This window comes from Corylus avellana, chromosome 4, assembly GCF_965113065.1.
Source record: "Corylus avellana chromosome 4, dhCorAvel1.hap1.2, whole genome shotgun sequence".
NCBI lineage: Eukaryota > Viridiplantae > Streptophyta > Magnoliopsida > Fagales > Betulaceae > Corylus > Corylus avellana.
Window position 1 is genome coordinate 31,290,581 of NC_142493.1, and position 11,934 is coordinate 31,302,514.

Below are 11,934 nucleotides of genomic sequence, written 5' to 3' on the forward strand. Positions count from 1 at the left end.
TATTTTCCATTACCTTCACCTCCTTATCTCTCAGCATACGGAAGTCGACCATTTAATTTAAGGGTTAAGAAACTTCCTTTACTTTTCGCTATTTTGATTTTAAGATTTTATTTTTCAATTTGATGTTTAGATTCATTCTAAATTTCAAGACCTCTATTGAGCTTTTAGTCAAATAGCTAACAAAAAAGTTGTGAAATAGGGATCCGGCTTACATGCTGTTATTTTAAAATAGGTATTAAAATAACAACATATATACTGTAGTTTAATCAACGGTCAAAATTAAATTTTTCAAAATTTCTCTTCATTTTCTCTTTCTTATTAAAAGCTTATAAAAGTAAGTCAACTTTAAGATTTAATCTTGACCGTTGATTAAATTACAGCATACATACTGTTATTTTAATAACAGCATGTAAGCCCAATCCGTGAAATAGTATTATAATGAATATATTAGAAACTTTTAATAAGAAAGAGAAAATGAAGAGAGATTTTGAAAAATTTAATATATATATATATATATATATCAACAACAATTTTATTCCCCTCTTCCTAAAACAGAAAATGAAATCTGAAACTCATTCCTGGTTTCTTGCAAAGCTTTCTGACTGATGACTCGGTTACTCAACAATTAGACGAGTAGTAAGTTGTGTAATGAATTGAAACATGTACACGTCCCTAAGCAAGTAAAAGGGACTCAAGAAAGTTGTGACTTACTCAGTCTGCTGATATGCCTCTAAGCAACAGCCATGCTTGTTTTCGCATATTGTGATACATAAGTAGGTATTAAAGAAGCTCTTCAATGTCATAGCCGTGGCACATGAGAAGCCAGAAATCCCTGCCAGAATAAGATTGAAAGCCAGTACCAAACCGGACAACAAGCCATCATATTCTGGCTTCCAGGAAGATTTCCATCAAAAAACAGGCACTCCTCTCAACAATTAAGCAAAAATATTAGGCTACAGAATTCCAATTCTCTATTCTCTTTTCTCTTTTTCCCTATTGCAGTAAAGAAACCAAAACATTAAACCGCAGCATCCAGCATGATTTACAAGCCATCGATTGGCATTGTTTTGCGCTTTTTTGGTTGTAAAAAAAAGGTAAATGACTTGATTAATACAGTAAAGCTGTCCGACCAAAGTTACTCTCCTGCATAAGAAAGCTAAATATGGTAAGCAACTTCCCATGCCTGCACAGGTTTGAAAAAGTACCTTTGAGTTTGCTTCTACCATATTCATTTAAGTTGGGACCCGTGCAGGTACAACATGGTCAGAAGTTTATGGATTATATTCATGACAGATTATTAAGCATGCCAAGAGTGAGCAACATAAAAATAATGAGCCCAACCCACAAACTGTCAAATGAACCGAGAGCATTCGTGATCTTACCAGTTGGTATTGACACCAAGATTTAATTTTGCATGCAGTAATATTGAGGAGCCAGCTCAGCTAACCACAAGTAATCAATTTTAGTTATGTTGCGGATGTACTTGTGATTTGTTTGGACTAGTTCGTTGAAAACTATGCACTCTGGTTTTGCCCGGAATAACACAGAAGAAGGGTGGATCTGCACCACCTGACCACTTGCCAAAGCCCTATCATTTCATTAGGTAAGCATGAGAAGTCTAATTGAGAATAGAGTATTATATACTAACCAAAAATTCAAGCATATGACAAGTGAAAGTCGAATATAGTGACTAGCCATTTACAAACTACAAGAACATCTTCAAATGTGATGTTGACCTCATTAAAAGGTATAAAGAGAAGTGGAACTATTAGATCTGCCAGATGCATTTCAACATCAATCATGTCAAGCTTACACTCAATACCTGTATGTTCCCTCTGGCTGCTTCAAAGCTGCATTGAGAAAAAATGAAGCAGCAAGACATCTGCAGAACTGAAGCATGTCATCTCCACATGAAGCAAGACGAAGACCCATCTGTTCAACATTCCCCCGAATTTGACTGCAATAAAGCACCTAATAAACTTAAGGATGGAGATCTGGTGTAAATTAAAATGGATCAGAAATTAATGATCTTCTGAATAGTGAAACCATTATGGACCTATGGTACATTTCTGGAAACAAAACATAAGAAATACACATAAACCGGACAATGATAATAGACAGCCAACCTGTGGACGTCACGAGCATGCCTCAAGGAACGACTATTGATAAAATTTTCCTTGCACCACTTTCTCAGAATTTTTTCATTTTTCTCTTTACTAAGCCCCACTGTTCTCTTCTCCAAGAACTCATTAGATGCGCGATATACATTAACCAAAGTGAGGTGGTCTCCCTCCGGACATGAAAAGCATTTCATTGCAGTTCTTGCCTGACCAATACCGAAATAACATGGCAGAAAAAATTACTACATGTCCATTTACATGACAATGATAAAGCAACAAGGCTAAGGAGCTGCAGTAATCCTCTCTATATTGAGATAATACACACTGAAATGCGTGATAACAAATCAATATAAAAAAGTTCCACGAATTATGTAAGCTATGAACTACTCATTCCACAATTACTGCCTAAACTAATATTCCCGTCACTCATTGAAGTATTTAATCTCCCACTAAACAGATCCACATGATATTATTGTGTCCTTCAAGACCCTTTGCTAATAATCATTATATCTAATAGCAAACCAAACAGAACCATCTAACACATGGATTAAATTCTTGCTCATTACCACTTGCTTGTTTTACTTATCATCTGACTAATGTAAATAGTATCAAGTATTCATTCAGTCACTGTCATATCATTGCCCAACTATAAGATCAATGAAAATATTATCACGAGCACATTAGAAGTAGCAATTTCCATGCAATATACCTCTTCTAATTTTTCACGAGGGGCATAAAAAATAGATTCCACTGAGAGCATCGCAACAGTTATCAACATTTCTTCCAAGCAGTTGAACTGACTGGCCAGGATAAGAGCTCTTGAATAAATAGGGTCTAAGGGGAGCTGAGCCATTTGATGGCCAACAGGATCTGAAAGTTTACACTCATCTGTTAAAGCACCTAGCAAGAACAACTGCTCCAATGATTTGACAATAGATGCCCTGTCCGAACGTGCAAAAAAAAAAGAAAAAGAAATCATGTACCAAGAGACATCTTTGAAAGACAATAAAGCAAAAGTTTAGTAACAATAGAACATATTAATAGATGCAATTAAAACACCTAGAAGCCTTCTAGAAGACTACCAAAGTATATCACTGAAACCACAATCTGGTTTGAAAAACAAATCCAACCATTAAAGATGTTCACTTGGTAATAATGATTCTAATAATCACCAGCTATAATGGATCCACAACTGCTGGAATTGACCCAATTATAATAGATAAACAGGCAGATTTACGCTTCTGAACCAACCGAGCGATCTAACATTTTCAACTAATTTTTACTTCCTAAAATTTATTATACATTTTCCAAATGAATTAATAGGCTGGCCTCAGGGTTTTTCTTCAATGGAGCTGAATGAGAAGATCCATGTGGCCAAATATAGTCGAGGTCAAGTCTTACTCTTAGGGTTCAAGTCATAATATTACCCAAACATGGCGCACCCACATATGCAAAAGGTAAAGAAGAATGATGAACTATCTGCCTGTAAGTCTTTTTACATTTCTAGTTTTCATGACTTTTTTTTAATCTTTTTATTTTCTTTTCGGGATAGGTGTTTCTCTTGTATACTTCCGGTGTATTTGGGTGCACCCTTTGTGTTTTTACTGAAACTCATTTCTTATTAAAAAGAAGAAGAAGAAGAAGAAGAATGATGAACCATCTAGAAATATTTACCTTGAAGGTTTCTCCATGAAGTCAAACCCAAGAATATCATCGACACCCAAAGCCTTGAGCTGCAAAATGACATTAGCGAGGTTGCACCGCTTGATCTCAGGCTTTGTTGAATCGTCAAGTTTCTCAAATTCACTCTCTGGGTAGAGACGAAAGCACTTTCCAGGTCCTTCACGTCCTGCACGTCCACTGCAGTAGGAAATCAGTAATCATCCTAGATTATTCCTTCGTGAACATCCTTCTGAGTATCCAGGGATATACCCATCTAACGGTGGATCATAACATAAAGAACAGTAGGAGGAGGAGGAAGACAAGGAAACACATATGCATGCATGGAGATGAAGATAATTAATACAGGGCGCAAATGGTTGGTATCCAAATTCAAACTAGTAGTGTAAGTCACGAACTATGTCACAAATGTTTTGGCAAACAAGACCTTATATAAATTGAAAAGGAAGTCCAACTATGGTCACAGGTGGTGTTAGTTAACAAGACTTTTTAAGTAAAACGCCCAATTGGTAGTGACAGATGTCGGTAAGTAACGAGCAATATCTCTTATAAAGTGAAAAGGGACACTTAACCAGTGGTGAAGGATGTTAATTTTAGTAAATACACACGCAAGAGACCATCATACAAACTCAGCTTATTCAGATTTGTATATAATTATTCACTTAGAACCACCAAACATGATCAAATATGCCTACCTCCTCTGTAGTGCTTGTGCTTTAGATGTTGGAACAATGATCAAAGATTCCATTCCTTTGACAGGATCATAGGAGCGTGCTTTTACAAATCCAGGATCTATAACATACCTAATTCCAGGAATTGTCACAGATGTCTCAGCAATATTTGTTGCTAATATTACCTAAAAACCAGTCATGGGCAGATTGCTTACTTATAATGAAAGAATAATTACAAATTTTTCCTAGTAATTTAAATTTTTACCCAAAATAAACAGCCATCAAGAACAAAATGACAATTTAGGAATAAAATAAATAACACTGAAGTAAAACAGCAAGATAATCCCTACATTTCAAGTATAGTAAGGAATTTTATACATGGAACTATAACAAAGAGCTAAAAGCATCTTGAAATATATTATAGCATCATGGAGGGATGAAGCAGGCTGTCTAACCAACCACTGCTGTGATTTTCACCATCTTTTAGAAAAGAACATACATCCTTGATCAGATAACTGATTTTCCGTAGATGTATAGTATTGTTATACAGCAAATTCCAATAACACTTAAAAATTACATAATAGAACTTGTTCTCACATTTATCAACGTAAAATACAGTCAGATGGATGATTGACAAATTAATTTAATTTGTCAGTCATAAGAATAAAACCTAGATAAGTTCTCATGTATCAGTTACATCATACATGTGAAAAATTCATTTCCTATAATAATGATTGGTGGAGTTAGTCATGCTAGTGGCTCATCAGCAGTAGCAAAGGCTACTGTCAGGTGATGATATTGGTGCTGACGCTATGCAGTCAGTAGCAATGGCAAAGAATCTAAAGATATTACAGTGATTGTGGCAATTGCAGTGGTTTTTGTAGTGATGTGGATGGTAGTTGAAACAAGATTTTTCTGTAATGGTGAAGCAGAAAGGGCCATAGCGGCAACAGCAGAGGTGACAGAGGTGGCATATCGCAGTGATGGAAACAGTAGTAGTGGCATGAATAACGTAGAAGGTTTAGAAGTAGTGGGATCATTGTAGATTTTTTCAATGTGATGCCAGCTGCGGAGGTGGCACCGAGCTGAAAATGCGGTGTTGTGGCCAAATTGGTTGGGGCACTGGAGGTTGTATAATTGGTGTTGATAGTAGTTGGGATGGTGGTGTGGCAGGGGTGGTACTGGAGATGGTGCTATGGACAATGGTGGTTAGCTTAGCACCAAAACAGGGAAATAGAGTTTGAGGCTGTGGCAGTGATGTACTGGAGTTAACAAAGACAGTAAGAGCAACGGGGGTGGCAAAAACTATGGAACTTGTAGTAGTTTTGAAATGGTGGCTGTACATTGGTAACATGGTGGTGGCGATTTGGTTTCCACTGAGTTTGAACAATCACTAAAAAGAGCGGACTGGCTGGGTTGCTTAATAGTGGAGTTCTAAAGCATAATTCTGTCTTCATATGTAAAAGACCTGGACACCAAATGGTATCCGCCCAACAGTTATGGCCTACACTATAACAGCACAAAGGTGCATTATCTAAAAATATGATCACATTTCGCAAAATCAGATAAACTTGATCATGTCATAGATCTTAAAATTCAATGAGCATTAAATTAAACATCTACTACATCAATCATCTACACATGTGCATGCTACACTAAATAAAAGCTCACATGCAACATAACTATACCTTACGGAAACCGGCTGGAGCTGGTGCAAACACTCGCATTTGCTTTTCTGACGGAAGAGCTGAAAATATGGGAGCAGCTAACAGCTTTCGACTGCCTTCAGGTAACTGTTGAAGTCGCTCTTTGACAAGTCTTTCAACTGATTCAATCTCTTCTTGCCCGGTCAAAAATACAAGTATATCACCAGGTCTCTCCTCCAGATGAATCTAACAAGATAAAAACAAAACACACTTTTTTAAAACCATATAGGAACTCTATCCATGAATCATCTTAGGAAGTTAAATGACTGACAAAAGCACTGAAATAATTTCAGAGTCAACTGGATTCATGTCAAGACAGGAAAAAGATTGGATTTCACCAATTATATTAATACCAATCTTGTAGGTAGAACTCAATTTTACATGATAGATTCACACCAAATACATGCATAGAAAGTAAATACATCCAAATTATCAAGTTATAAATATAATTAGGATATTGAACACTAATGCTTAAAAAAAAAAAAAAAAAAAAAAAAAAAAAAAATCTTTGTCAAGGTCAAATAAAATTCAAATCACCAAAGAAACTCAGTGGAAAAATTAGAGCAGCTTGCATTTGGTCAAATAGAAACACAAAAGAAGAGAGCTATTTAACAACCTGTAATATGGTAATTAAGGTTGCATCTACATAATCTGGTTCAGCATGATGAGTGTAAAATATATCCACCGGAAACTGTCGCCCTTGAATGTGAACAGCTCTTGCGCCACCAAAGTACTCGGAGAAACCACGCGCATCCAAGCTGGCAGACATGATGATTAACTTCAACGGAGGGAATTTTCTGCCTTGGCATTGCTTGAGAAAAATACCATTATCTTTATCCAACAGAGTGCCATTATTTTCCTTCTTTTTTTCAATATTAAGGCGATCATTGAAATATTTTGACCTTGCTTTTTGTACATTTTTAAGCAAACCCAGCAACACATCAGTGTGGACAGTCCTCTCATGAGCTTCGTCAACAATGATGACTGAATACCTAGAGAGATATGGATCCAATAATGCTTCCCTGTAAGTGCATCGAAACTGTTATCAGTTCACACACAGGAGCAAAGCTCATAATAAAGGTCTCCTACATAAACCCTATTATTTAGGCTAGGGATAAATTATTGCAATAAATAATTTCAAATCTTTCACCAGCATATATTTTATGATCTGCTATTACTTATCGAAAAAAATATATTTTATGATCCGCTATCCCCTTTGTCAAATATAACACATAATATTCCACGTCTCCAGAAGCATCCAGCCTTCCAGGTCCTGAAAGTACTACAAAGCTACTATCCACACTGATATTCAAAATGGACACACCAGCCAACAGCAATATATTTATTCAAAAAAAAGGTCTCAAATATGCTATCACATATTTTAAAAGCTTAACAACAAAACAAACAGTATGATACACAATGACATACTGCAAACGAAGTGGCGCATACTTTCTACCTCAGTAGCAATCCATCTGTCATGTATTTGATCCTCGTTGAGCCAGACGTCACATCCTCAAATCTAATGGAGTACCCAACCCTTTGGCCCAACTCCACACCACATTCCTCAGCAACCCGTTTTGCGACAGTGACAGCCGCAACACGCCTAGGTTGAGTAATCCCAATAGTCTTCCCATCCCGACAAAATCCCGCATTAAATAGAAACTGTGGCAACTCTACAAAATAAATCACAGTGCAAACATTAAATAGAAAAATTCATCCCCATAAAGCTTAATACATATGCAAAAGGATACGACAAAACATACGGGTAGTTTTTCCACTTCCAGTTTCACCAACAATAATCAAAATATCATTGTTTCGGACCTCATCCCCAAGCCGTTTCTCAACTAAGAAAAGAAAACACCACTAATAAGCAAATCTCCGATGACAGACACAAACTAAAACAGCAAAAAAAGAAACCAGCAACTGTTAAACCAATACCGGAAGCGATCGGAAGAGACTTTCTATGCTCCGCAATCTTTTGCTTCCTGCATTACAATCAAAATCGCATAAGAATATTCATTCTGCTAAGCATAACAGCAATACCAGAGCTGGACTAACTAACGTTACTCATAAATGAATTCTACCTTTTCTTTCTTACATTGAGGAAACTACGCGAACATATATATATATATAAGGTTAGAGTTTTGACCTATATATATATATATATATATATATATATATATATATATATATATATAAGGTTAGAGTTTTGACCTAGAAAAAGCGGGGTCGACCTTGCGGTCGTCGACCGGGAACTTGGCCCTAAGTTTATGATGGCTATCGGCGGAGTTTCTGAGTCCTCCTTGAGCCATTGAGGGCATCGCAATCAAGCTCTGAGAGAGAACTGTATTTTTCGAAAAAAAAGCCTCAAATTGACGAAGGTGAGGCGGTTTCAAGCATAAGTCATGTTTTTTGGAACGGGGAATGCCGGGAACTGGGAAGGTAGAGTCGTATTGGGGAATGGGAATTTGCTAACAACGGTATAGATTTAACTCAAATATTCTTAACCCATACGACGTCGTGGTGCCTAGCAAAAAGTTGAGGCAATTGACGCCGTTTGTTTTCAACGTAAACTCTGATACAAGCAGTTGTTTCAGTTGATCACAATATCTGAGTTCAATCGGAACGAAATCGAGCCTAGAACTTGTCCAAGGAGCCGAAGTTGAAGATTTCAGTGAAAAACAGAGAGAAGGAAAGAGAAAAACGTAAGAGGAGAAAGAGAGAAGCTGAGGAAGGAAGAGGGACAAGGGATGAGAGCAGAGAGAAATAGAGGTGAAGCCGAGAGAGAGAGAGAGAGAGGGAAGGGAACCCGTCGGATTGTTATCACACTGGAAGAACTCGTGTCACAGTTCGCTTAAAACAGACGGCGTCAAATTGCTTATCTGGGTTTGAATTTGACGTAATTTTTTGGCTCATGCCCGTTGGATTCATCTCGAGTCCACGGGCTTCTGTTTTTAATTCTTTTGGGCCTAAACTATGGGCTTGCTTTGCTGTTTGAAGCTTTGAGAGTAAAAGTCTAAAAGAACCAAAATAAAATATAAATATATATTCTTTATCTCTTTTTCTCCCTTGTAAATTGTTCTAATCGCTTTTAAAAGCGGTTAAAAAAAATCAAGTTTTTAAACCACATAAAGCAAAAAAATATTAAACCTTTTTATGAATCGAAGTGATAATGTTACTATTACAAATATAGTAAAACATAAAAATTAAATCAAATATATCGTAAAAATTTATTATAATATAAATATTGTTGAAATTAAATTATAAAAATAAAAAAAAATCCGCTCATAGTACACTTGAACATGTACAAGTAAAACAAGAGGGTAATATTACATGCTCAACATCACCAACATTCCTTATTGGCTTAGAAAGAAAAAAAATTGCATTGTGCTTGCAAATGATTGGGATGGATAAGAATTAACAAGAGTCCGCAATGGAAACGGGCGGGTCAGAGAAGGAACCATTGAGAATTCGGGTTGCAATCCATAGATTGGCAGAGTCAGAGTAGTGTATGCCATCCCAGCTAATGTGCATTGATGGATTATGACATGGATTACCGTAAACCGTTCCATTGATTATTGCTTTCTTCCCACAATCAATATGGTAGCCATAGTAACTCCCACAGCAAAACTCAAATGGGTCAACAAACCCTGTCATCAACAACCATATAACATTAGATCCATATGCAAACTGTAGTGGATCACTATCCTATTGTGTTAAATCAACATTTAAGCAGTAGTTTATAGCTTGTTTAAGATTGTGGTAAAGGATTTAAAAAAATACTTTTCGCATATAAAAAATCGTACCAAACAAAAAGTTAATCCATTTGATAAAAAAATTCAAAAGTAATTAACTTTTTTACAGTTTTGGCGGAAACTGGAAAGTGAAGGTTTTTTTTCTCTATTTTTCAACACAATTTCAAACAAAATTTTAATATAGTACTAAAGCAGAAGTCATAAGTTTGAATTATGACGACATGACGACATCGGTTATCTCATTTTAGTTAAATATTTTACGTGATAAACCAAAAACCCCACTTACTAAAAGAAAAGTGTTAAAATTATTAATTAAATAATTAAATTCACAAATTCTTATTAATTTAAGCTTTTTGGGATAAATGAAACCTAATATTACCTTCATTCTTGGCACTGCTAATTAGGGCATATTTAGCTGAATACACGTCAACATATGTAAATGCTGCAGCAGGGAGCCCTGCCCTAAGCTGAAGCACCTTTTCCTTAAGCTGCCTGTTAAACTCCTGAGCCACCTCATTTTGAGGCTTCACACACCCATTCTGATCCAGATTACCAGGCTTTGATCTGTCATATATAATGTTATATGGCAAGCAACCGATTGGGCCAGTATTATGTACCCAAAACACTCTTGCTCCTTCCTTGTATAATTGCTGAAACAGAGGACCAAAATAATCGTCAGAATGATCAATTGGTACATAATTAGCTGCTCATGAATCATACCCAGCAGGTGGTTTTTCTTACATGCACTGCTTGGAACAACTGGCTTAAGATGTTGGGAATGGACAGTCGAACTTGTTCTATTGTTGTGTGTTGAAAGCCATATGCAAGATCGTTCTGTCCAATATCAAATGTGTAAAGAGCCTTTGAGAAGTCCTTTGGCCTCGGGAGAAAGCTCTTGAATGGCAGGATACTTTCTGGTATAATATAAATTAAATTATTAAATTCTATCATTTTCTATCCGTTTTTTTGAAATAAGAGTGACTGACCATCTAGGGTGAGTTGAGCATAGAGAACTGATGTACGAGATTTGAATTGTATGAACTGGGACATTTGAATCCCAAGATCGAAAGGACTATAACCGCCGGGAAGAATGGATGAACCCCCCGTTGCAAAATTTGCACCATGCCGGAAATTCATCCCCAGTGAGTCCAGGTATGCGCTCAGGCGCGGTAACTTCAACTCCTCAGCTGCACAAAAATAGCAAAATATATATATATGTGAAAACATAGACCCACGCGCGCACACAGAGCACTCTCAGTTACTCTCCACTTACCTATGAAGTCTATGATGAGACGGCCATCACAGAACCTTCCAGAAGGGTGTCCGAAGAAGGTTTCTCCGTTGGGTGGATGAAGTGATGCGAATGCCGCGGATATTCCTCCGGTGTCGGAGTTTGAGTCTCCAAAGTTGTATATTGCCGGAAAGTTACAGCTCCGCCTGCCCAACACCACCTGCGGTAGTCCCACCAACCCCACAACCGTGAGGCCAAACAACACACAACATAGCCTTGCTACTGAGTAGTCCATGGTTGTCGTAGCAGTAGACCTTCGATTCTCATCGTAGTGGTTTTTATTTCTACAAGCGATCAAAAGAGACGAGTGATGGATGTCAGATCACCGACACGAGCCAGTCCATTTGACAAACGTGGATAAGGACTTTTTTGACTTTCCATCAAAGCCAAGTTTCTCATCGTAATTGCTGCTTCCGAAAAACAAATCTGGGCCTTTTCACTCACCCAAAGGGCAAAAGCTAACATTTTTTTTATAATTTTCAACTTTTTCGTTAAAAAGAGTAGGACAGTGAAATTAGATATCAACAGTTGAAAAAATAGTTAAATATGCTGTAATTTTTTTTTTTCAACGCTTAAACCTGTTACTCTGTTAGAATATATTCACCACCCTCAACGAAAAGTAGTGAATAAAAATTATGAAAAGTTTTTCAATTCGACCTCTAATGTTTTAATTTTTGCAATGTACCTTTAAATTTGCTTTCTTTTTTTTTT

The 11,934-nt window shown here is 36.7% G+C and overlaps 2 protein-coding genes across 2 annotated transcripts; both read right to left on the bottom strand.

The window, feature by feature from the left end:
* Positions 1-559: 559 nt before the first annotated feature.
* On the bottom strand, positions 560-8,819 carry LOC132177025 (pre-mRNA-splicing factor ATP-dependent RNA helicase DEAH10). The gene is made up of 13 exons (XM_059589221.2): positions 8,392-8,819; positions 8,116-8,162; positions 7,941-8,021; positions 7,634-7,850; positions 6,794-7,199; positions 6,160-6,363; positions 4,496-4,656; positions 3,795-3,980; positions 2,830-3,061; positions 2,127-2,326; positions 1,823-1,957; positions 1,383-1,588; positions 560-1,143 (listed from the first exon to the last, which is right to left on the bottom strand). The coding sequence occupies exons 1-12, from the start codon at positions 8,496-8,498 to the stop codon at positions 1,405-1,407; spliced, it is 2,160 nt and encodes a 719-aa protein (XP_059445204.1). The 5' UTR covers positions 8,499-8,819; the 3' UTR covers positions 560-1,143; positions 1,383-1,404.
* Positions 8,820-9,433: 614 nt separating this feature from the next.
* Positions 9,434-11,634, bottom strand: LOC132177026 (GDSL esterase/lipase At5g14450). Its single transcript, XM_059589223.2, has 5 exons — positions 11,206-11,634; positions 10,919-11,119; positions 10,674-10,846; positions 10,312-10,582; positions 9,434-9,827 (listed from the first exon to the last, which is right to left on the bottom strand). Exons 1-5 carry the CDS (start codon positions 11,456-11,458, stop codon positions 9,595-9,597), a joined length of 1,131 nt encoding a protein of 376 aa, XP_059445206.2. The 5' UTR covers positions 11,459-11,634; the 3' UTR covers positions 9,434-9,594.
* Between the last annotated feature and the right edge of the window lie 300 nt (positions 11,635-11,934).

Coding starts and splice junctions, on each gene's coding strand:
- LOC132177025 (XM_059589221.2), bottom strand. CDS start 8,498: ATGCCCTCAATGGCTCAAGGAGGACTCAGAAACTCCGCCGATAGCCAT. Junction 8,163..8,391: donor GTCGACCCCGCTTTTTCTAG/GTCAAAACTCTA, acceptor ATTGTAATGCAG/GAAGCAAAAGATTGCGGAGC. Junction 2,327..2,829: donor CTCGTGAAAAATTAGAAGAG/GTATATTGCATG, acceptor GGTATTGGTCAG/GCAAGAACTGCAATGAAATG.
- LOC132177026 (XM_059589223.2), bottom strand. CDS start 11,458: ATGGACTACTCAGTAGCAAGGCTATGTTGTGTGTTGTTTGGCCTCACG. Junction 10,847..10,918: donor TGCTCAACTCACCCTAGATG/GTCAGTCACTCT, acceptor ATATTATACCAG/AAAGTATCCTGCCATTCAAG. Junction 9,828..10,311: donor TAGCAGTGCCAAGAATGAAG/GTAATATTAGGT, acceptor TGTTGATGACAG/GGTTTGTTGACCCATTTGAG.